Source organism: Lepisosteus oculatus, chromosome 6 (assembly GCF_040954835.1).
Source record: "Lepisosteus oculatus isolate fLepOcu1 chromosome 6, fLepOcu1.hap2, whole genome shotgun sequence".
Classification (NCBI taxonomy): domain Eukaryota; kingdom Metazoa; phylum Chordata; class Actinopteri; order Semionotiformes; family Lepisosteidae; genus Lepisosteus; species Lepisosteus oculatus.
The window spans coordinates 26,403,100-26,427,772 of NC_090701.1; the positions used below are offsets into that span (position 1 = coordinate 26,403,100).

General features: G+C 43.4%; 1 protein-coding gene across 22 annotated transcripts in view; it reads right to left on the reverse strand.

The window, feature by feature from the left end:
* Positions 1 to 218: 218 nt before the first annotated feature.
* Positions 219 to 24,673, reverse strand: part of scrib (scribble planar cell polarity protein) — a 124,651-nt gene continuing 100,196 nt past the window's right edge. For 5 of the 22 annotated variants that reach the window (XM_015354395.2, XM_015354388.2, XM_015354387.2 and 2 more), the window contains 17 exons: positions 23,723 to 24,229; positions 21,265 to 21,336; positions 19,144 to 19,191; positions 18,036 to 18,161; positions 17,367 to 17,477; positions 16,668 to 16,751; positions 15,622 to 15,810; positions 14,892 to 15,054; positions 14,449 to 14,626; positions 13,897 to 13,989; positions 12,854 to 13,036; positions 11,655 to 11,780; positions 11,289 to 11,428; positions 10,873 to 10,910; positions 9,259 to 9,333; positions 6,179 to 6,233; positions 219 to 2,304 (listed from right to left, as the gene is read on the reverse strand). In XM_015354395.2, the coding sequence (XP_015209881.2) occupies positions 2,168 to 2,304; positions 6,179 to 6,233; positions 9,259 to 9,333; positions 10,873 to 10,910; positions 11,289 to 11,428; positions 11,655 to 11,780; positions 12,854 to 13,036; positions 13,897 to 13,989; positions 14,449 to 14,626; positions 14,892 to 15,054; positions 15,622 to 15,810; positions 16,668 to 16,751; positions 17,367 to 17,477; positions 18,036 to 18,161; positions 19,144 to 19,191; positions 21,265 to 21,336; positions 23,723 to 24,229 (2,325 nt within the window). In that variant the 3' untranslated portion in view covers positions 219 to 2,167. Of the gene's footprint in view, positions 2,305 to 4,799; positions 4,834 to 6,178; positions 6,234 to 9,258; positions 9,334 to 10,872; positions 10,911 to 11,288; positions 11,429 to 11,654; positions 11,781 to 12,853; positions 13,037 to 13,896; positions 13,990 to 14,448; positions 14,627 to 14,891; positions 15,055 to 15,621; positions 15,811 to 16,667; positions 16,752 to 17,366; positions 17,478 to 18,035; positions 18,162 to 19,143; positions 19,192 to 21,264; positions 21,337 to 23,722; positions 24,230 to 24,673 lie in introns of all 22 variants that reach the window. The other 17 variants (XM_015354404.2, XM_015354402.2, XM_015354392.2 and 14 more) reach the window with 16 other exon arrangements.

The following is a 24,673-nucleotide window of genomic DNA, read 5'->3' on the forward strand; positions in this document are numbered from 1 at the left end:
TACAAACCAAAGCTACATGACTGTGTCTGCTCCATTTTACATATATAACAATTCTGCTCATTTTATTATGGGTATGGTTGGCTCTGTATTCACTGTACTGAACACCATGGCATTGAAAAGAGCAAAACTGATAAAAAGTGTTTACAAGCTTATTCTCTCCACAACAATCTTAGCAGAGGAAAACAGCTTCTTTGAAAACAGTAGAGGTGGAGACAGAATCAGTCTGTAAAATGAAAAGTAAACTTTATTATTCCTGAACCACAAAATAGACTTCTTTGGTTGTACAAATTCACTAGTTACAGTCTTGGATGAGCTACTGCCCCCCACACCTCCCATTTGGAAAAAGCCCCCCAAGAGAATTTAAAGAAAAACTAAATTAAATAGCTTTGTGTACAAATGATAAATCCCAGTTGCCAGAAAACCCCCCACCCCAAAGACTGTTACCTAATAAAAAATCAGTTCACAGATTAATGACCCAAACTGAATTTCAGTTAGCAAGAAAATAGTAACAATTAGTAAATTAAAATCAATGTAGCACTTTTTCTTTTCTGCCTGTTTAACATAGCCATCAGTTCTGATTAACAGTAGATGTGAAAAAAATAATTCTGAATTTAGTACAAAATAAGAATTAGGAGAAAAAATTACAAAGCTATATGTATGTCTAAAGAAATTAAGTCTCTACAAAAAAAGCATCCCATCATTCTGACAATGTACATGCAGGGAGTGCCAGGCAGTGTGTGGTTATTGGCTCAGATTTTCTCTTCATTATCTGTACATTATTAACACACCATCAGAGGGAATCAGTGGCTTCTAATTCAAAAAACAGCTGCAACCTTCGCAAAACGAAGGAAGAAAATCTGCAAAACTGAGAAAAAAGTTTAAACAGCCTTTTTACACTTTTAAAAGGGTTAAAACGTGGTCCATGAAAAGAGTGATATTGCAAATAGGGCATACAGAAATAGCTCTTACTTTTAAACATGATTGCCTGTTTCATTTCAAGCTTTTTTTGCACTGTGTAGCTGCAAAAACCTATATGTGCAAATAGTGTGGTTTGTGCCTTTGAATGCCCACCTCAGTCCTTATTCCAAGTTTTTGGAGGCATACAGAATGCAGGAATGGTGGGAATAATTCATGACATTCCTTCATCCTTATGAATGCCACCTAACAACATAACACATTAGGCTGTTTTTACAGTCATGCAATTATTCTTGAACAAGAATCTTTCAAGATCCTGAAAAGAAACTGCAGAAGGGGCTCAAGTCGAGAGGCAAGCCAGTTTATTAATTGCTGGACATATTGATCTGCAGTTGCTGGTGCATCCAACTCTAGCGTTATTGCTTCTCTAATTTATAAACCACCTTCATGAACAGCCTACTGGTATTGCTTGCTGAACAATACCTGGGTTTACTGTAGTGTAAAATTCTCAGTATCGCAGCATTATTACTATTACATCTAGATAAAAAGTTTTAATGAAAAACAAGTTGCTAAAACAATAAATTACTCTAAAACAAATAACTGGGGCTGTTTAATTTTGTTATTTTTTCTAAGCCATACCACTGTGCTGAGCAGGAAGTAAATGTAGTGTTTGAAAGGCCCTGTATTCAGTTAGCAGTGAAGGTAGCGAAGTGTCCACAATTCCCACCAGCTGACAAGCTGTCTGAGCCCCTGGATATTTACACCCTTCCACATCATGCCCTCTCACCCCCAAACAAAAAACCCCCAAAGCCTGCATTTTTACAACCAATTGAGGTTTACATAGTTAGTAAACGCAGCCATCTTTTTTTTTAAATCTCCACAACATTAAAAGTAACACAAATTAAAAACAAAGCTGGTCACAAAAAAGGGGAAAATAAAAAACAAAAAGATGATTAGTCACCATTTAAAATAATTCAGCTTCTAAAACGCAAACTGAAAAAGAAAGAAATGACTTGTGGCCTTTTTTACAGAAAGGCTAACCCCCCTGCCTTTACACCCTTAGCGTCTATTAAAGGTTCTGCATCCAAAGGCAACACCCCCCAGACACCTCCCTCCAAAGACAGAGCTGAGATAGTCGGCAGACAGCAGCTTTAGTGTTGGGAGTCTATCGGTCCATGTGTTGCCCAGCTGTGTGTGTCCCTATCTGTCAGTCTGACTGCGTTGTTACTCTCACTGTCTATCTGCATTAGTGTTATGTGGGCACCGCTGTCTCCAGGCTCCTCCGCCCGTGTCGCAGTTTCCTCCTGTTGCTGTAGAGCGCCATCTCCTCTATGGCAGAGGTGGTGGGCAGGGGGATGTGCACTTCTGCCTCTGTGTCCACAGGGGGTGCTGGGAAGAAAGACGTGAGGGGAAGAGAGAGAGAATTCCATGGTCAGTGGACAGAGCAGCAGTGAATTCAGACACTGTACAATGATTAACAGACACGGTGTGGAAGAGGAATGGAAACAGGGATACAGAAACTCCCATATCCCAGCAAAAGGACTCCATTCAGATTTATTCAACCTCCAATGCCCTGAACGTCCACTGAACTTCACCTTCACATTAAGAACACAGGCATAGATGGATCTAGAGCTTGTATTTTATATAAATAGGGTCACCACCTGTCTGGTTTTGACCAAGATAGCATGAAAGTGATTGACTGATAGCCATTAACAAGCCCTTATGTCAGGGTTTAAAACTACTGATTTGTACCACGTTTTGGTGGCAATGTGTTTTATCTGGGCTAACTGAGAAATACATTCAGGTATGGTCTGTGGAAAGACCCAATCTAGGTACAGATCAAACTACTATCCACTGCTTCCAGGATTCCCAAAAATTCCTCCCAGCTTGCGAGTCGGCCAGTCAGTTTACCCTGGAGCCAAAACGAGCAACCAGAGAAAATCATCACACACTATACCGCTGTAACCTGGACTGGCAGGACAGCCTGCAAAAAGGAGGTTCTCTCCTGTGAAAGTCATCCCCTTCCTTCCTCTCCCTCTGGTAATGAGAGCCCAGAGCTGCTGCCACTGCAATGCCATGCGATTTGTTACTTGAGGGAGTGCCATCCCCAGAGTGCCTGCTGCCTCACAGCTCCACCAGTGCCAGATCCCTCTCTACCCGCTGCTCAGTGTGAGCAGCAAGAGACACAGGGCTTCCTTTTGGTCACAATGGATTTCAACATGTTAAGTAGTTTCATCATGCTATAGAAGCCTGCTGACATGAGTAGTCTGAGGAAGACGCCTGTGCAAAGCAGGTTAGATGATTCATTTGTCCCTTTGCTCCTTCACTGCTCTGGCCTGTCTGCGTGGGGCTGTGGGCAGGGCAGAGCTAGTCTGAGGATGCTGCAGATTGGAGGGACAGGTTAAAGAATGTGAAGACCATCAGTGCCTCGGGAGCAGAAGTAGTTCTAGTGCCACCTCACAGTGTCAGCTCAGCTCCAGCATTGTCTATACTTCGGTCAAAGATGAATTTTTGCAAATAATTAAAACACATTTTAGGTTCAGTAAAAATATCAAATAGCAAGATAATGAATATCAAAAGCAAAGGAGTCTGAGTATATTAAAAATTAAAGTTGGCAAATATAACAATAAAGCCACATAGTGCATAGAAGTGGGCCAAATCTTTTCTAGCTAATACAAAAATGTCAGCGCCTCTAAGTTCCATCCCTGAGCAAACACTGTGTGTCAGCACTTGCTTTCTGCTGCCCAGGAGGCTGATAACACATGCAGCTGATCCTCTCAGAGATTTATTAGTATAGCACAACAGAACCTGAAAACCAAAACCAGTGACACCGATGCAAGACACTACAGTCTGTTATTGCATGTCCCTGTGGAAACCTGCAAGTGCCATTTTTCTTTTTGAAACTGGTAAGTGAAACCCCTCTTGCAGTACATTTCAAATCAGTCAAGAGATGTGGTGAATTTCCTGTGCTTATTGACACTGATGGTTGAAAATTACAGTAGTGAAATTACAACCAAAGACAGGGCAGTTACAGTGCAAAGCATCTTACACTCACAGTTTCAAATTTAAACTGAGCCTGCCATATCTCGCTAGTCTTCAGCACAGTACCACTTCTGCACAGTGATGCTCAATTTAATTTTTTTTGGAATTGTATGGATATTTATACTCGTATAACAACTGAAGCTTTCCTGCCACTGGAGAAAAAACAGGATGTTCAGTGCCTAGCAGGTTTAGCCATGTCAGATTTTACAGACAGACACGAAGCTAAAATAACAGCTTTTCTGCTTAATCAGCACAGTTTGTCAGCTCTTCAATTACAATAGTGTTGGTCCAGCTAACTTCTTTTTTGAGACCACTGACTTCACGTTTAGGTAATCCAAGGCTTCCCAGTGAAATTAAAGGAAAATAAACGGCAATGAAAAAGAAATATAATCCCTACTTAGGAGAAGCACTTGCTGGTTTGGTGAGTCAGGGCCCAGCTGTCACACAGTGATACTCCATGAAATGCTGAGATAACAGAGTTGGGAACTAAACAATACTGAAGAACACGAACATCACAAGCAACTCATTCTAAAAATCATCCCATCAGATGACGTTAAGGATGTCACAGTGTCAAGGGATGCATTAATATATCTTTTAAATCAACAGCACTGCCATTACACTGCACACCTGAAGCAGAGTAGAAAAAGGGAGGAATAAAGCACCACTGCAAAACATCTTTTGTGCTGAAAACATTGTGGAAGGTGTTAATGGGCCCTGATAGTAAAACCCCTCCCACCCTCCTTCCAGGATTTCATGCCGGCAGCAGCAGACTGACATGAAGAGAAGCAAACAGAAAGGAGGAATAAAATCATCATCGTGACAGAGAGAGACTCAAATCCTACCAAAATCTCACAGCCGCTTATCCCAGGAATCCACCTGAATCAGGGGAATAATTAGGCTGCCATCAGTAAACGAGAAACTGAAGAAAAGCACAAATCAAAAAATGTCTGATAAAATCCAGTATAGTTTATGCTTCCTAGTCTTAAGAGAGACAGTGAATGTTCAGTAATGCTCTTTTTCCTATGCTGTTTGAGGTTCTCCATTTCGCCTCAGCCAAGGGCTCTCTGTGAGCTAAATTAAAATTTGAAAAGCAATTCAAGACCATGAGCACATTTCACCAAAAATCCCACTTCCACAATCTCTTTGAAAAGTATATTATGTTTGCTAAAACAATCAACTCTGAACCCAGGATATGCTTAAATATGCTGTTTATGCCACTGTTGAAAGGCACAAAGATAAATAGTTAAACTGGCAGTTTCCAGCTCCAGGTAGCTGAATACTGCCAGCTGTGCGCACAGCTTTCAAGCCTTTAGATAGGAACCTGAAACTGAAATGGCAATTCAGCTGACTCTAAAAGGAAAAATAACTAGACAGCTAGAAAAGTGGAATACTGCACTTCTTATACAACATTCCTATCGCACTTGTATGATAAAACTCCTCAGAAGACCCCATACAATCAAACGAATTTTGGTATTGTTGCAACAAAGGGAAACATGCTGTGTGCTTGGCATGGGTTCTACTTGAAGAAGCACTACCTCCTGCATCCCTGTACTGCAGTCTACTGAACAAACTACTATTAATTTGTTGAGCTGCTGCTGTTATCCAAATTGAATAACATCTATATCGAAGTACACTGCTCAAGGATACAAGAGCAGTGCTTGGTCTAGGAGTTTAACCCAAAGCCTTCCAGTTATATGTACTGTAGCTGTGTTATGTTGACAAACTTTTCTCTAGGATACTGTATATGCAAGTGAATGCTTGTTTCTCTTGTGTTTATAAACAGCATTAACATTAGTTGACACCTGACTTTGAGGGAGAAACCATCTCCAAGAGAAAAACTGACTCTTATAGTGGTTGTATTTAAGGTAAATAGTGCTTGTTATCAAAATCAAGACTTTGTTTTGTCAAGTAGACATTGTATTGTAAACACTTGATAAACAATATGGCAATAAAACAGCAAGTTAGTTATTTAATTAAACTACACTATGTCCCCATAAAAGATTTGTCTGACAACTGGTGCTAAATGAAGTTTTATTGGAGAGTATTAATTATTTCTAAATGTCCTTTTTCAGTCGCATGTCCAGTGCGCAAGGCATAGAAAATATAAAAAAATATTTTTTCCAAGTACTTTTACCAGTCACGTAACAGACCAGCATGGTCCTAAAACCCCTGGTTAACTCAGACCTCTGTGCAACAGAGGCAAGAGAGCACACAAACTCACCTGGACTGTTAGAATTGTCGTCTATGAAATGAATGTCTCCGCTGATGTCCGGAGACTAAAAGAGAAGAACAGAGGGTGAGAACAGAAGACAGACAAGACAGGAATAACAGACCCTCCACTGAGAAAATCCCTCATCCCTGAACCACCACCATCTCACCAGGGCAGGATTCACAGGAAGGTGGGTTGGGGGTTGGCTGAACTTCTGTCTACCTCTCAGACATCAGATAAAAAATAACTTGGCATGAAGCACAGAGGACAGAACACTTCACTGGGTCACGCTTTGTTTCTTTATCATTATGGTTTCCTAATCTGTTTCAGGGTGTTGGCCACTGCCAATTCATTAACTCCATTAATGTAAAAACCATAAAAAAGTATTTTTACGAGCAAAAGGCACTCAAATATCTTCATCGCTCATTCTGCTAAATCCACTATTTTCTGTGTAGAAAATATTCACGTCACCACAGAAAGACAGAGTGACAGAGTTTAGAGGATAAAGAACTTAACAGGAAAGGTTCTTGATCCTGTACTGATTCTGCAGAAGAACAAGAGGCTGTGCCCCCTGAGTCAGATCAATCAGTATACAGTCCATAGCACAAAAGATACAACTGTATCTGCAAACCAGCCTGCAGAGATACAGGCACTATGGTGGACACCACTTGCATCCAAACAGGACAAGCAATTCAAGGTCCCAGAGAATGGAGGACTGCTGGACTTCTAGGGGCCCTACTAACAGTAAATGTGGCACAGTGATGTCATGGGGGCAGGAAAGGGTGAGAAGTTGGTTCAGGGATTTTTGGGTATCTGTGTAACTGTAAGGCCTGGAAAGTCTTGGGGGTGGGGGTCACATGCACTGGGGGGGTCAGCATATCATGCGTGGCATTCTGTCACCCATGCAGAAATACAACACAGTGCAGACCAGACTCCAGTACAGACACCATTGGACGAGAGCGCTCACTCCACACACTTCATATTACCAGACACATCCTTAATCCACAGCGTACAAGACAACAAGCCCCCCCCAACTCTACTGTGGACATGCTTCCCTCAAGTTGACACGAAACAGAGTCCAGCCTTGTGTTCCAGCGGCAGCACTCTCCACGCTTCCCCGAGCCCATGTCAGGATGTCCCATCTATGGAAAGCGCCCATGGGAGAACAGAGGCACCTGCTCTCCGCTGAGGCTCACACGGCGCCCAGAGCTCTCCTCCTGCGAGAGCAAGAGCTCATCCCAGGGCTCCAGGAGAAGGCCAAGAGTGCCGCCCGTGTGTTACTCACGCAGATTAATACACACAAACACTGTCACTTCATTCCCCTCTCAGAGGTCCACCAGTCCCCCAAAGTAAGAGCTTTTCAAAGAACCATGTACAGTGGTTTCCCCTCCAAGTGTGTTTTTCAGAACGTAATCAAAGAGCCAAAAGAGCCAAAAAAGCCCTCAATCAATACTGCACTGTATAGATAAAAATGTAGGGGAAATACACTCAAAACATCATTTATCTTTTGAATGTAACTTACTTAAGGGTTATTTAGGTCTGGTTATTTTTTTAATTTGGAGAGTTGAATTTTCATACCAAAAGATGAATGAACACACAACTATGTATATTTTTCAAAACCACATTCTTCACAGACAATCTTGTGGTACTGAAGATGAGGGGAAATTATTTTGATGCTTAGCTGCATATAGATTTGAATCCATCTGGTGGCCTATTAGTGTGGAATGACAGTCTTTAATGAACTCAAAATACACAATAACAATTAGGAAACTCAATACTGCCCCCCAACCCCCAGTCCCACAGGGTTAAGACACAGAGACGGGAGCACAGACAATCCATCAGCAGCTGAAACAGAACAGCAGGCTTCTCCTGCTCTCTCAGCATCTCAAAACCCCCTTGTTTAACGACGCTGGTCCCTTTAGAGGACACACAGGGTGAACAAAGTAGAGGAGGAGACAGTGGAGTTGTTACTGAAGACAACTGGTTAGTGGAGTGACTGAAGAGTCTGAAATCAGTCCCATGAGCCTTTGCACTTGGTGAGAGAGCTGAGTGGTAGAGAATGGTGAGGGTGGAGTGGAAGGGGTCCAACTTTTACCTGGTCTCAGGAAAGGGGAGAGTGTGGTAGTTAGTGGAGGTTTCTTTCCTAGTGATTGTTACGAAGATTTTTCCATTTATGTGTAATGGGAAATCAGGTAATGAATATCAGATGCTGATCCAGAACAAATGTAAACAATGTCCCAGGACCTTCTTCCATTGTGAGATCATTATGAAGTTTCTTTTCTTGGGTAAATATTTAAGTTGTATCACTACTGAATGTCATGTCATGTCATGTCATGTCATGTAACTCTGCTTTTTAAAGCTTCTGCAGCTGTTCTAATCAGCAGAATGTTCTATATTTAAATACCAGGTCAAAATATAGCACAGTTGTTTTGGTGGCTTCGAAGACATCAGCAGTCTTTATAGTCTGGTCCTCAAATCTGGGTTGTAAACCTTTATCATTACCAAGAAATTAAGCAAAATATCAAATTGAAAGTAATCTAAATACAAGATGAAACTGATGTCAACCCAGAAGCACCTTCTTTGAGCATCTCAGTTCAAAGCTATACTTCAGAGCAATAGTTTTCATCTGGGGAAGCAGACTCTGTCCACGGGGTCCCCAGAAATTAAAGCCAATTCACCCCAAGATCTAGTAATGTGTAAATCATCTCAGACAGCAAATGTGCTCCAACAAAAGGTTTTTAAACCCAGGGTTATTTATTTACATCCATACAAATGGGTGGTTTTAGAATAATATGCAGACTTTGGATATTAGTTAAATGTTTTTTTGTGGAATTTTCATTAATTGATCATTCATGATGACCTTGATATACTCAGCTCATCACCTTAATAATGAGAGCTGACAGGGCACAAGTGAGGAGGTGATTCAATCTGGTGCTGTTGCCCGGATTTCTTTACCTAGACACACAGCATGTTGGGGTGTAGGCATTAGTAGGTTTGGGGTAGAGGGTTGAGATGTAACAAGAAATAATAGGTGGGGGTTTTGCAGAGAAGAAGGGGTGTTGAGCTCTGGGAGCTTATCATGCAGGTGATACCTGGATGTCGTATACAGGTTTGGAAGAAGGAATTGCAGCAAACTGTCGGTAGTCAAACTTCTTTTCCGACAGGGACTAGAAGGGACAGCAGAGAGGAGTGAGAGAGGAGGAGGGATAGAATGCTACCACAGTGAAGGTGTGTGTTTTTCCTGGACTTGTCAATGGCCCTGGAGTGTGTCACCGGTTGGGATGGGTTTGAGAGACTGGTTTTCATATACATGGCTTTACATGGGCTAGTGTGAAATATAGTGTCTACTGCTCCTTATTTTAAAATGTTAGGATAATATTACATACACTTGCTCAACACTGAATTCTTTCAGAGTCTGAGGCATCTCCTGGGGTAAAGAAATGGGGAGCCCAGGCACCCTCTGGGACAATTTAGCATAGTCAAATCAAACACGCACGGCTTTGAGAAGTTGGAAGAAACCGAAGCCCATCTGAATATGGGGAGAACATGTTAACTCCACACAGAAAGGTGCACCTGGGTGGAACGCAGGGCCAGGGGTGCAAGGCAGTGGTGACCACCATGGCCATGCTCAAACAGGTCGATTATTTTTTTTTGTTTTTACAAACATTGATAGAGATGGTCTTTTGTAGCTTAGGAGTATGTAGATTACTTTTCAATAAAAAGTAAATTATTTACTTTTTTCTAATATAAACAACAAGAAAGAACAATGGTTCTTTGGGTTGCATTATCATTTATCCCATAAAGGTGTAAGACTATTGTACTACCGGACTGTAGGAGAGGTCTCAAGTGACAAAGATATATTTTACTCTGAGCTCAGGAACCACAGACTGAGATGGAGCTAAAGCTACCTGGTGTCTGTGTGTCTTGTGTTGAGGTTCCTGAGAGAGACTTGACAAGGGCAAAACGTGTTGTGTGGAAATGAAAATGGGAGTGATGATGAGAAGCAGAGGTCTTGTTGTTAGAGCGAGTCTGATGGCAGTGATGATGTTGGTCTGACCTGTTGTGTTGCTGTTCGGTTACAGAAGCAGCATCGCCGAGACTGAGACATTATCTATATGAGGGCACAGGAAAACATGCACTGCTAGGTTGCGGTGAGCAACAGTAACTTTCATTTTCTTCTCCTCTTTAGCTAGGTCTGGCTCATTCTGATGGGAAGTTCATGGATATAAGGCAAGCCGCTTGCAGACAGGGATATAGTAATAAACAAAGGTCAGGGGCCAAGGGGATGACTAGGGCTGACTTTACGAAAGGCCCCGCCCTCCTTCCCTCTCTCTCTGCACACTCACAGTGGAGTGAGAAGAGAACAGATGCCCTGTGAAAAAAGGAAAGCTACTACTGAAGGAAGAAAACAATTTACTAAAGTCATCTGATATCAACTTGAATATCTTAAGGAGAAAACATGGTTTAATATGATCGCTCCAATTCTGCTACGTCAAGAATGGGAACATTCGGAAATAAACTCTTCCTGCAATCCCAGATTAAAGTGGAGCTAACTTTTTATATCAACAAAATCAACAATAAGGTATAAAAATAATGGCATACAGTAAAGCCAGAAGAGGGAAATAATATAAAAGACCATCTTCTTGACAGAACTGAGACACTCTGGCTCAGCTACATTGTCACACAAAGGTTCTAGAGCATCTTACCAGTCTCCCCGGCGACGTCACGCTTCTGGGGCTGTAATCTAGAATGGAAAAGAACAGAGCAACAGGCCACTGAGCTCTCGAACAGACACAGCAATATACCAAATACATTTTCTAGCAATAAATATTAAGGCAGTAGTTTTAGAACTACTAATAAACCATATGTCCTGCAATTTAAGTGTACTGTCCAAATACATGGTGTCACTGATGCCCAAACCGATACTAATCTATGCTTCATTTTTCACTAGATAACACAATGAAAATAAGTGCTACGAAATTAAAAATGATTTACACTAACAGTTCAGAATTCTGCTCATTTGTCACGGCAGAAGAGAGGAGCAAGTAAAGGAAACCAGTGTCACATAAAGATCAGAACCATACTGCTGGGGCTGCTACAGATACTGTGCTGCAGGCCTGACCTTCCAGGGGTGTGGGCGAAGGTGTGGGGGCAGGAGAGGGTGACTCCGCCAGCTGGTCCAGAGTGTTGCGTTTCTTCCCCTCCTTTGACTTGGCAATGACCATCTGGGCCTTCAGAGCATCCTGCTCCAGAGATTTCATCCTGGAAGATATAGAGAGGCCCTAATAAGAGGGAGTTGGACTGGAGAGACAAGGAGAGAGAAGCCAGTGAGAAAGAGTGCCAAAGAGGGAGACAAATATGAGGAGAGGGTGAAAAGAGAGTGCCTCCTTACTGACATCAGGGGTACGCGTGTACAAATATACACAAATCCAGACCTCCCCGTCCCCTCCCCCCACCTCTCGGAACCCATGCAGGTCAGTGGGCAGACCTGTGCTGGGAGGCGATGGGCAGGGGGCTGGCGGCAGTGCCCTGCGATGCCCTCTGTCGAGACTGGTACAGCCTCTTGGCCAGGTCCTGTTCATACTGCCTAAGATCTTCCTCCAGCCCCCGGGGTCTGAGCAGGACAGGAGGGGCAGAGGGGGCACATTCAAGCACAGATAGGAGAGAGAGGCCCAACAGAAGAGAAGAACAGAGACACAAGACACAGAGAAAGAGAAAGGTTGGAAAAAACAGAGAAATGGGAAGTAAAACACCAAAAAGTACAGGAAGTGGGGGGGGGATGCAACACCTACCAGGAACAGAAATCAAAAACTGAGGAAGACAGAAGATTGCACAGCGAGGGATCACAGCTTCACAATCTCTTCTAGTCCACACAATTCTGAACACAATTAATTCCGTGCTGAAAAGTAGCAAGATGGAAAAACTACATTTTGGCTTCCTTCACATTTTACTGCCAAAACATAGTTTTTTTGCCTTTCTACCTTTCAGCTAGAAACTAATCGCTACTTATTTTTTAGCTCCCCGCTCAAACCAGTTCTGAACACAGACCAACCTGCCTATCCTTCACAGATCTGTCTGGGACAGTCAGCTGCTACCGAAAAGGTTATTTGACCTCAGTGCTCACATTAAGAGGAAGAGAGTCTTCTTCAGCACTGCCCAATTGCAACATCTCTTCGTAAAGTACTTTAATGTTTTTTTAGAGGTAAAAATGAATCTGATTACTCCAGATACCTGTTGTACTTTTTTATATGCATATCATAAAGAGTCTCTCTTCAATGGAAATGCAGCTTGCCTCTAATGGTTTCTCACAAAAGTAAACATGGGAAAAGACAGATGCAACAGACAGACCAGGAGGAAAAATGTACTCATTGGGCTACTGGGCCTTTATGTCTTTGCCTGTTGGAAATGATTCATGTGAGCGCACATCCACCCACAATTCCCCAATGGTCAACCCCACAATCACCAGTCTGCTTTCTATAAGCATGCTTTCAAAAGCTCCCTTCGAGCCCTCGCTGACCAATGACCTATGACCTAAGGGAAAAAGGCCACAGAATCACAGCAAAACGGGAGAGGTATAATGCTGGGGTCAGACTAAATGGCATCTGGATCTTTTCCAGCTAGTAGAATAGCATCATAAGTAAATGAAATTTATATTTCGGTCAGAGTCCCAGTGGGTTGTGCGCATACCGTGCGGCTCTCCACATGGCCCGCTTCTCGGCTTCCAAGGCGCGTTTCTCTGCGGGCGAAAGCTCCTTGTCCTGGCCAACCAGCAGCTCCGGGCTCTGCATGCGCAACCTCTCCTGGTGCCGGCGTTCCGCCTTGGCTGTGCGGATCGGAGCGCTAGGCTCACTGGGGTAGACTGGGCTGAGGCTGAGCACACAGAAACAATCTCCAATGACCACAGACCTCACACTGAACCAGGGGGAATTCAAGAGAGGTGCTCTCAGCTCCCAGTCCTGCAAAGTTTCAACTCTTACAATTAGCACCCATGTATATTCTGGGGCTTAAGGAGATGTCCTACTCTACTGTCCTACTCTAGTCAGGGGGAATCCTTTACACAAAGGGTTGTGGGGGTATGGACAAGCTAAGCAGCCATGTTATTGAAGTTGAAACCCTGGCTTCTTTCAGAAAATATCTGGATAAGATCCCCGGATCAACTACTAACTACCAAGTGGACTAGATGGCCTGAATGGCCTCTTGCTTGTAACCTGTGTTCTGTTTTATAGGTGGAAAAAACCTGTCACTAAAGAATCTTAACTTCAATCAGTATTTAGTATAAAGGTTAAACATAACATCACAGTTTGACTGGGATATAAAATGTGGTTATCTAAGGCTGGGTTTGAAAGGTACCAATTCTGTTAAATGCAATTTCTTCATTGAAATGAGAAAATGCTGCTGTTCCATATTCTGAAAAAACATCTTAAATCATCCAGAGTCTTCAGTAAAGCATAATAATCACCCTCCAACTCCAACCTTGAAGCTCCAACAACAGTCCAGTCATCCCATCCAACCTCCAACTAGAATTTTATTTTAAAATAGTTTCTGCTTTACTTCACATCTAAAATACTCCCCTTTTGTGAACATGTATGAGTCTCTTATTATGAAAATAAAAACTACATGACTGCTGTGAAAGCCTGTTGTTACTGGTTGGTGGATCTCCAGCCCCAGAAGTAAAAGGCGCTGGTGTCAGGAATGAAGCAAGGGGAGAAGGAGGAGCCAGGTCTTTCTACCCAGTCATGGAGTTGGGTCTCTGCTCGGGCCTGAAGTCATCCTCCAGAGAGTTCCTCAGTGAGTCTCCTCTCCTGTCTCCTGACTGAGGGAGCCTGGGAACACAGAGGGGGACAGACGGTTCAACAGGCTTGGCCTACGGTCGCTCATCTGCAGTGAATTAGTAAGGATCAATCTGACAAAAACATTGCAGAATTCTCAGTTGGTCTAAATAAACACTTCCTATAGTTCAGACGTTACAGTCCAGAGCCACTCCACAAATGCTAAGCTACATTCTTAGATAAAATAACTAAAATTATTTATTTTAATGGAAATTGTTCCTGCACCGTGTTGCTGTCAGTGATGAGCTGGTGGTGGCCCAAACAGAAATGTTTAACTCAACAAAACATACAACATTTTCATCAGCTTATAGATGAACAGAACTAAAACCACAGCGTTAAATGAGAAACAGCACTGCAACACATTCACAGAGCATTCTTCTGAGGGAGCTGGCTTTGGCCTACAGCCTTGGTGCACAGGTGGCCGCTAAGTCAGAGACCCTTGCAGTACAGTACCCTGTGGTGGGGGAGGTGGAGCTGTGGCCATCCACTCTCTCAATCTTGTACTCCACCCCGTCAATCACCACCTTCCCCTGGGCCTTCATCTCCGCCATCTGCTTGGCCAGGTCCTCCTCCTCCTCCTCGTCTTCCTCATCCAGAAGGAGCTCCTGGGCCCGCTGTTCCATTTTCCTCACTGGAACACACACACACACACACAGAAAGACAGGCCTGTAACTCTCTGTCATGGGAAAGGAGGACAGTCTGGTTCTGTGTTCCAGTACTGAACACAAACCTTATGAGTTTATCTAAGTGCTGTGCAAAGACCAAAGTAGGATTGTATTAATTAACAACCTAAAACTAATCTAATCGAAAACTTAAATGTTTATATCAATTAAGAATAATGGGTCCAGTATGTTCCTGGTAAATCTGAATGAATCGCTTTAGCAGTGATGGCTCACCTTCCTCCTCCTTCATCTTCTTCAGGTCGTCTTCTCCAACCAGTGAGACGCGTGGCTTGGGCTTGCTGTCCAGCGTCTGCTGCTTCATGTCGATCTCGAAGTACTTTTGTCTGTCCCGGAAGGAGCGCTGCTCCGGGCTTTCCAACCCACTCGAGGTGGGAACCTGCGGAGGGTTGGGGATCCCTGGTCAGACAGGACAGCCTGTATTTGCAATTCAACCCTGTGTGTGCGGAGGAGCTCAGGGAAAGCAATGTGGGTACCATCAATGCTGGTAACTGCTGGGTCCATTACATTGTTATTCAATTCAAACTTTGTTGTCCCAACATAACACAATAACAGACAAAATGTACTCAACCAAGAAGCCAATGAAACAGTGTTAGAGCAAGATAAGGGAGAAAATAGTTACATTGTTGGATTTCTTTAGTATTCCAGAAGCATGTACATTACAAATTCCTTCTACACTGCTAGTTTATATCAAGCCACACCAGCAAAGAAAAAAATGTGCTGCTTTGAAATGGGGTGGCACCACGGAGAGGGAGGGTCCCAATCCCAGCGCCACAGGACCATGGCAACCACCACAACGAGGAAAGCTCCCTGCCCGTCACCACATCACCACTGCGCCCAGAAGCCAAGAGATCACAGCCAGGGCTAGAACCCCACAAATACTGCCTGCAGCTTCCCGGCCAGCAACTCATCCTGCTCGGTGCCAGCGCGGCATGGGCGCGGGTACCTGCAGCTCCAGGGAGGGCCTGGTGATGCGCGGCACTGCGGCCAGGCTAAGATAGTCCTGGCGGTGAGAGGAAGGGTCCCCGCTGTCCGAGGCCAGGGGGCGTTGGGCTGTGGAGGGGGCTGCGGCCGCCCCCTCCCCCTCTCCCCTTCCCTCCTCCTCTGGCACAAACACCTCATTTTCCAGCTCCGGCTGCAAGGACCACAACACAGGGCTCAGCCCCCCACCTCGACAGCAGGACAAGACTGGGTCAGACCACTGCCAGCTTGTCTCTTGTCCTTTGCGAACCCCTTGGTTCACAGTAGGGCCAGACTGGTTCATTGGCTCGAACCCCTGGCTTCACAGTAGGGCCAGACTGGTGCAGACCACCTGCATGGTCCTGGTATATCACTGCCAGCTGGTCTCCTGCCTATGCGCACTCACTCGATGTGTTCTTGTTAGCTGTTCAAATATTTTGGTCCAGGCTACCTTAACGATGTTACCAAGGTTATGTTAAAATTGACCTAGTAGCCAAAACACTTCAGCAGAGACATCTCTTTCTCAGTAAAAACAAAGAAAGATCAGATTTCCCATATGTAAAATTCCATGTGTTCACAGCGCTGCCTCTTCATAGAAGTGTTTGAAGGGGCATCTTGACAATTCTAATCAGTGCAAATGCAGAAGCTTTATTCTGGAAAAGAAACTAGTAATGTCCAGTTCATGTTCAGTTCAAACCTCTTAGAAATACTCCACAGAAAAATAATTAATGCATTTTACTCTGATTTTACAGAAGGAACAAAGATCAAGTTCCATCATGAAAAATGGCAAACACTGGTAACAACAATAAAAAACATCAACATTAAAAAATGTTGTTGAAGTTGATATGCTGGCTTCTATCAAGAAAGGTCTGGATGAGATCCTTGGATAACTACTAACTGGCAAAAGGGTTTAATCGGATCCGATTCTGGATCTCATGTGGCAGCTGGCCTGCTAGAGACGCTTCTGTCCAACAGCGGAGAACCCTTGTGTCCCCCGCCATGAAAAGGCACTATATTTATTGAAAATGAGACCTGAGCAGGAGATGGTAAGGGTCTGACCTCTGGGGAAGGTTGGAGGGGCAGAGCATTGGTCTTCCGGGTCTGGACAAAGGGCTCCTGTAGACAAACACAGAGACAGAGGATGAAAGAGCAATGGATACAGGAGAGTGAGAGACAGGCCTGCTGGGACAAGATTTCCCCACACAGCTAAAAATTTCCAAAAGCAGAAAAAATATCAACTCAAAATAGAAGCAAACTAGGGTAAGAAAAGAGCTAATTAAACAAAACACACTTATTTTAAAAGTGCTGCAAATAAAGGGAGATTGTAGATCTCTTCACCCAGAAGAAATGCTAGATTTTGTTTCCCTTGCAAAATATATTCATGTAGCACTCATGTAGCACTCAGTTTAAAACCATTTCCTACAGCCTTCTATTTAATATTGACATTTTACTTAACAACAGCTACCCAGTTTGAGACATTTCAATATTACACTTAGAATCAGAAACAGAACTCAGGAGTGCAGATACCTTGATGCTACTATCATGAGCAAAATATGCTCTTCACAGCCATAAGCACAACCTTCCTGATAAACCAAGCGCAGTTTGTTCACACTATAAATGTGAAACCAACCACAGTGAGTTATCAGCTCCCCTAACTGCACCCCACGACAGGTATGTGCCCTTGCCAGCATGGACACCAGGCTCTTGTGACAGCAGGCCGATCCAGCCTACCTGCCGCAGCTCCAGCACCGCGTGGGCACTGGGCACAGCCGCAAAGGCCTTGTAGGCCTGTTTGACGTTAACGGGGAACTCGTCAGGCGAGAGGGGGGTGGGGGCGCATGGCTGCAAGGAGGAGAAAGGCAGGAGGAAGGAGAGAGAAGACAAATAGAAAGGGGCAGGATGAGTCAGATAGGAAAACAAAGTTCGGGAAGAAGAGTGCGGGAGGAAAAGGGACAGCATGCGGGTCCCCCTCTTCCTATGGAGAGAGGTGAGGGCAAAGGCAACGCAGAGAAAGAAAACCCTGTGCAACCAGCCAAGTAACACAAAAACACACACGTGGGCCTGTGGTCCTTCTGAACCTTCAGGATTCTCTAATCCGAGAATTCAAGACCTGTGAACAGTCCAGTCTGATTTTGTCTACAGCACAAAGACCGTTGTGCACATTAGGTGCACTATGAAAAGTTTGTTCAGGCTCCACAAAACAAAAGTTTTAATTACACTGGTCGGCACTGAAAACATTTAACGATTAATTGGTGATTTGATCAACCTGGACAGGTCTGTAGTTAGGAAATACTCCCATAGAGAATTTGAATATGCCTTTCCCCTGTGTATATTCCAGGTGCTCAGTAGGAGTCACACTGTGGTTTACTAGTCATTTTTACAGTACTGAGGCACACTTACAGAAGTGTGGGACTCTGTGAGAGGGAGGCCACGCTGGAAAGAGCTGGGACTGCTTTGGCCATCTTGACTGGCAGGCGGGGCGTTCTGCCACAGCCTAGAGAGAGGCTGTATCACGCCAGGTTTGGTCTGGAAAACATAAAGGCAGAAATTACAACAAGAAGAGAAGGAAAAGTCCCAATCTTTCCTTTTTCTTTTTTGCCAATGTCAGTGCTAAGATCTATCAACAATGAATCTGTAAATAAAATTCCTTAGCTGCACCAATCAGGCAGGGAGAAAAGAGAAAGCTGAGAGGAAGAGCTGGAAGCCACCAGTTCAAGAAGCAGGGGTGCCCCTAAATTGAGAAAGCAGTCTTATATCATGAATACATTAACTGAATTAAATGTGAATCACATAAAGTCTAATATTTCAGTCTGTTGTATAATAATATAACAATAAACTTTATTTTATATAGCATCTTTAAAGGAGGCTTATCAAATAGCTTTACAGAATGACAACAATAAATAAAAATAATACACAAGATAAAACACAATTACAATACACAGAGGAGACTGTGGATGGTGATAAGCTGCTAAGTATTGTAGCAGCAGAGGGGTAAAGAATGGAACCAGTTAAGTAAAGGCTTTTCTAAAGAAGAAGGTTTTGAGTCTGGATTTGAAGGAGTTTAGAGAAGGTGACTCTCTGGTATCCTTGGGGAGAGAGTTCCAGAGCTTGGGGGCATGATTTGTGTGAACTGTCCCTGGTGTTACATCCAGAGCTAGTAACTGCATGGTGACAGACATGCACCAGAAAGACAACATGATTGCAATATATCAAACTCTAACAGTGCATTAGAAAATCCTACACTAGCTCAGCTGTCTTTCCAGTGCATGTCTGTCACCATGCAGTTACTAACTCATCAAGTACAGAGTTGGGATATAAAACCAGGAGCAGTTCACAGAAATAATTACTATGGAAGACTATATCACTGTAATGCACTAGAATCAGTCATACTGAGAAAGGCCTTGATAAGCTCAGACTTTGCAAACAGGGATCAGGATCTTATCCAATGCAATCACTCCTATAGAGGATGACATTTTTCTAAAGCCCAGCCTGTTTTCTAGATACTCACTGATTTGTTTTCCTTGGGAGCTGCATTGGAGAGGAAATTAATACTAGCCTGAAACATACACACAAAAAGACAAGTGTTCTTATACAGAGATATCAAGACTGAAGGGAAAAGTAATGAGGAACAGCCAATAGTACAGTCAAAATAGATGACTACACCTTACTCTCAGAGGCCTTAAGGCCAGAGGAGGCTGTTGAACACAACAGGGATACTAGTCACAAGTTACTAGTCTATGCGCACACTATGGCCACAGAATGCTCCTCTTCTCTGCATCACTCTCAATGAAGGCATCTGGTGCACACACCTTGAGCAAGACAGACACCTGTTTTCTCTGGATTCTGGGTTGATTCTGCTACTTTTTGCATTCTAATTCAGTCTGAATCATCACATTTGCATCATTAAATTATAAATAAGGATGTTTCTGTAAAAGCAGAGAAGTATAAGACGTGTAAGTCCTGGTAAATATAAAATAATTCCCACTCGTTAAGTGCAATCTGCATCAAACCAATTCTATTTGAAGTTGCCAGCTAAAAAGGACTTGCAAGATACAGAGCAGGTATCTGGGCAAACAATGAGCAATGAACAACTGGTGACTGGACTGGGATCTTCTGTATTACAATACCAAACAATAGACATGAAGCTGGGCTGGAGACTGCTAGTATATTTTCACATGACTCGAAATAAGTCACAGTGTGGGCAGACAAAGTCAGACAGATCACCTGACCAGTATTTCCTCTGAGACTCAGATCAAGGTTTAAAAGTTTCTGCTGCAACTGAAGTGTAAAAGCTGTTGCAACATCTGTAACTGTAATGACCATTGTTGCAGTCTTTAATATTAAAAAACACAGTTCATTTCATTTTAAAGCAGGGAACGTTTGAGAACGCTTACGGGTACGAAAGGCTTCATAAAAACTGAAATACCCCTGCAGAAGGATAAATAGCTGTGTAAGAGACAGTCATGGACACTGGTGGTGTTTAACGTTGTTGGGATCTTGCAGAAAGAACTTGGGGAACTGGAGGTTTAAGCTCTGAACACGGAGTTAGAAGTACTTTTCGAGTCACAATGAACTACAACCCATCATTAGAATTTCTCCTAGCAACTAAAACCACAAAAAATGAAAATTAGTTGAAAATGAAAACAGGTGTGAATCACAACTTCTGTGTTGTGGTTCACACCAGTTTTAGTCCGAATGACAAGCAAACCCATCTCTTTCAGACTGGAGTGGAGGGTATGAATGGATTTCACCCATGACCTAGAGCAGTTTTGCTCAGCCTGATTCCTGAAAACCCTCTCTCTGGCCCAGGTTCCTTAAAAGTAGGCCAAACAGGCTAGAATGCTGCCACAATGACTCTGACTAAACTAAATTATTGGTGGCCTTCAACTAGACCTGCTAGTTCACTGCTCAGAAACCCCAGGGGTGCCCCAGAGACTGCCCCTAGCCCGTTCACGTCAGGCAGTACAGTAAGAAGCTGCAGGCCGGCATGTCAGACCAGGCTCATAGGCCACTTACAAAGCGCGTCTCCCTGCCGGGGGCCACGCTGACATGGGAGGAAGAGAGAAAGAACAAGGAATGGAAAGAAGACAAGGCATCAAGGAAGAGTATATAAAAGGTGTAAAAAGAGGTTTTGGTTTCTCTCTTCTAAAAGAGTTTAAATGTTTTAAACCATGAATGTTGCCCAATTGTTCTTTAAAGCTATATGATGTTAAATGTTTGAAGCTAGGAATGAAGGGAAAAAACAGACATGGCATAATGTAAGTGATACATACAAGGAAGATTAGAGAATACTGTAACTCAATAGATACGACGAAGAAATTCTTGTATTGAGGTAAACGGAGGCTCTACTAAATCTTGTACATATAACATATACTCAAATAGATGTACAATACATAAAGAATAACACAGGAAGACATGGGACTCCAGTTTAGGAATGAAAATACCAACAGACCAATGGAAACTGATCTTTTCTGACCCTAACCCTTAGCCGATATGCAGTGCTATAAAGTGGAATAGAGCTGTGTGTGAATAACGCTCAGAGATTTAACATGTTGTAGTAAAGTCAGTGCAGCTCTGTGCATCATATGCCGTACTGAAGCACGGAGTTGAGCGTGAGGTTTGCACTCACCGGCTGTGAAGACGGAGAGTACAGGGCATCTTTGCTGGGGCTGCTCAACCCCATGGGTTCAGAGGAGGACGACTGAAAATCAAACAAGGATAGAATCAAAACCACCGTCTCCAGTCTGAGGTGATTTTCTGGGTGATGACTGTACACGAACCAGATTACAATTGTCTATCCACTACCTGATAAAGTGTTAGCACCCTGACATGCGACAAAATACGATATATCTCCCTAGATGTGCAAGTCTTCTAAAACATCCCTGAATGGAGAAATGTGACCTACAACACTGCATGATGCCAATGTATTCTTGTGGCGTTGATATTTTTAACAAGGCATTACGATAATGAGGATAACTGTACACTAAATTTTTTACTTAGTTATAATAAGAACAAGTCCTATACAGGCCTTTTTTGAGCACACACTTACCCGGAGTCGCATCTATTATAATGAGATAGGAAGGACCAGATAAAGGCATCTGACAAGCAAAAAATTACAAAACAATGAGAGGCTTGTCAACATCAAACTGCTTCGTACTAAATTACGGTCTTTGCATTTATCTCCCTTTTCACTCAATTTAAACCCGTAGGTTGCATAAAAACTAGTTTGCTAATATTCCAAAGAGTCACTGTAAGCAGCACAGCTAACTAGCAACTCAACATCGAGAGCGCCACGTCAGTCTAATCAGGGCCCACTGAGATTCCCATGTAAGGAGACCCTGCTGAAAGGCAGAGTTCTTTACATCGTCCCACATTAGCGGCTGCCGAAGAAGGCGTTTCACAGAGGAATGCCAGCCATGACCGGCATTTGAACCAAGATGCTCTATTTAGTGCCCAAGCTTAGCCCCAAGTGCAAAAAATAAAACATATAAATTCCATGCCCTCAGCAGATATTTGTGGCAGTGGGATATGTGTTGGATTAGATGCAAAACGCACAGTTTTCCAAGCACAAGTCCTGTTCCTTCAAGTGTTATCCTCTACATTTCCGCAAAATATTTGTTTTTCCACAGGAATGCGTTTTAATTAAGATTAAAGCTACCTTTTACTTCTTAACTCAGTGTCAGGCAGGAATTTGACAGACACAAAAATTGCAATGAACATGGACCAAACTGAATAGTAGGGTAGTAGAACTTCACAATACAAATATTGTTAAAGAAATGTCATTTTTAGTATTTTGAAGTCAATGGTTCACTAAATTTGAAAAAACAATTTTTGTGAAAATTATGAACTGTTAGACCTCTACTTAACCACCGTTAAGTACAATCTAGCACAGAAAGTACGCAATACCAGCATGCTGGTCAGTTTCTGTATAATTATTTATTCACTTTTAACATTATTTAAAAATACATCATATGCCTGCCCAATACAGTTACACCTACACTGTTTCAAGAAGAAATATCATCCCCTCCAAATTAAACAATCCACAGGAAACATGTAGTCTTAGGGAAGGGGATTATATCATTTTACCATTTCGAGAACCTTGAACCTTGAATCTAGTGCTAAGGTCAAGAATTATTCATTGAAACAGCTATGTGGACACAGTCAGATCCCTCTCCATCCAATCACAAGTCCTCTTCCTCAACATCCTGAGGCCTGTACCTTTGGGGGGGTGGAAAGAGAGAGCTGAGCAGCCCTGCCACCTCACCCATCATCCAATCACAAAGCTTACCCCAGACCTCAGGGCTGCTGGCTGTCCTTTCCTCCAAGCTCTCCTGGTAAAACCTCTGACCTACAGTTGACCTGTTTCATACTTAAACCACCTGATACCCTGCTGCTGTAAATCAGGTGAAGAAGAAATCCAGGAGAGGCTGTAGCTTTCAGGAATGCATACAACTCCAATGAAAAGGTACATGCTTACATGTTCATGCTTCAGTGCTACTGTAAACAATTTGGGAAAATAAAGCATCAAAATGATGTTAACCCCCTGCAGATCTTACAATGAGGCAACTATTTGCCCAGAATAAATTTGGGACATAATCCCAATTATCCACATGTGGAACACTTACATTTTTATACTTCTTTCATGTTGCATTCTATCATTAACACTTTTTTCCTCAAGAGGGACTTGTCTGCTTGTAAGAGCTAAAAATTAGATTTTGGACAATATTAACATATCTTGGGTGATTAATAGTTGCACGATGACAATGTCTTCATAAGAGGATTCTGTCCTACTGTGAGTGTTATACCAATACAAGGAAAAAACAGCCATTTGCACTGATTGTGTATATGTACACATATTTGTGTATGTAGTGACTCATACACACATACATGAGCACACGTACGTATGGGGGAATGATCTTTAATACCTACATTAGCTCACGAGCAATACAACCAGGCAACAAAGACACACCATGCCAAGGACTGCTGTGAGGAGGCACCAGTGTCATGTCAGCAGGGCAGCAGGCCACAACATGCTGAGATTGGTCCACACGTGCACACACACTAGAGGACACTAAGTGCCGGCTTGCCTTGCAGTACAGGCTGGTCTGGAGCTGGCCCTTCCTGCCGTAGCCCACTGGTGGGCCCGACAGGACGCGCTCCCCTGGGGGCTTGCCCTTGCCGTTTCGGTTGGCCACCAGGAAGGGATTCTCGTTGAAACAAATGGGCTGAGAGTCCACCAGGCTCTCCTCTGCTTCCTCTGCTGCAGGAGGTGCTTCGTGTCTCACAACGGGCGGCATTATCTGCTGTGAAGGACTGTGGGAAACCTGGGGAGCCTGGGGTCTCATCTCGTATGGGACGGTTGTAAGGTTGTTCTCAGCAGGCTGTGGTCTGGCCTGCATGGGCCTAGCATCACTCTCCGCGCTCAGGCAAGAGGGGAGCGAAGCAGTGATGAGGACATCAGGCCCGATATGAAAAGGATTCCGCTCTCTTCCAGAGGGGTCCCCAGTCTTAAACCCCAATGGTTTAATGGGTGTGTTAACGTGGACCTGCAGGGAGGCCTCCATGAGATCAGTGTGAGTGGCACAGAGATCAAGCTGAAGGAAAGCAAGAGAGAGTTAGACAGAAAGAGAGTGAACCTGGGATCAGAATTACAGCTCTGCTGGGCTCACTACAGGTCTGCCCAAAGCTAGAGGACGACTGAGGTGCAAGAATCAGAGATGGTAGCTTTGGACATCCACAAGACCACCTGAAGAAGCCAAATCTGGTAACATCACTAGTGCACAGCATACAGAAAACAAAAGTTTAAGAAGATGCCTTGATGACTTCCCTTATCAAGCTGAAAATTGAAGAGGTCCATTTAACTTTGATTTCTCAAGATTTTTACGTCTTGAGTGCTTCTTAAAGCATAAATCAACAAAAAACTCTGTACCCCTGCCTGCAAGCGTAGGCATTTCACACTCTTTATCAGATATTCAATCACAACAGGGGATGGACATCATCTAGGCCTCAGACATCTGTCTTCTCAGCTTTACAGTAAA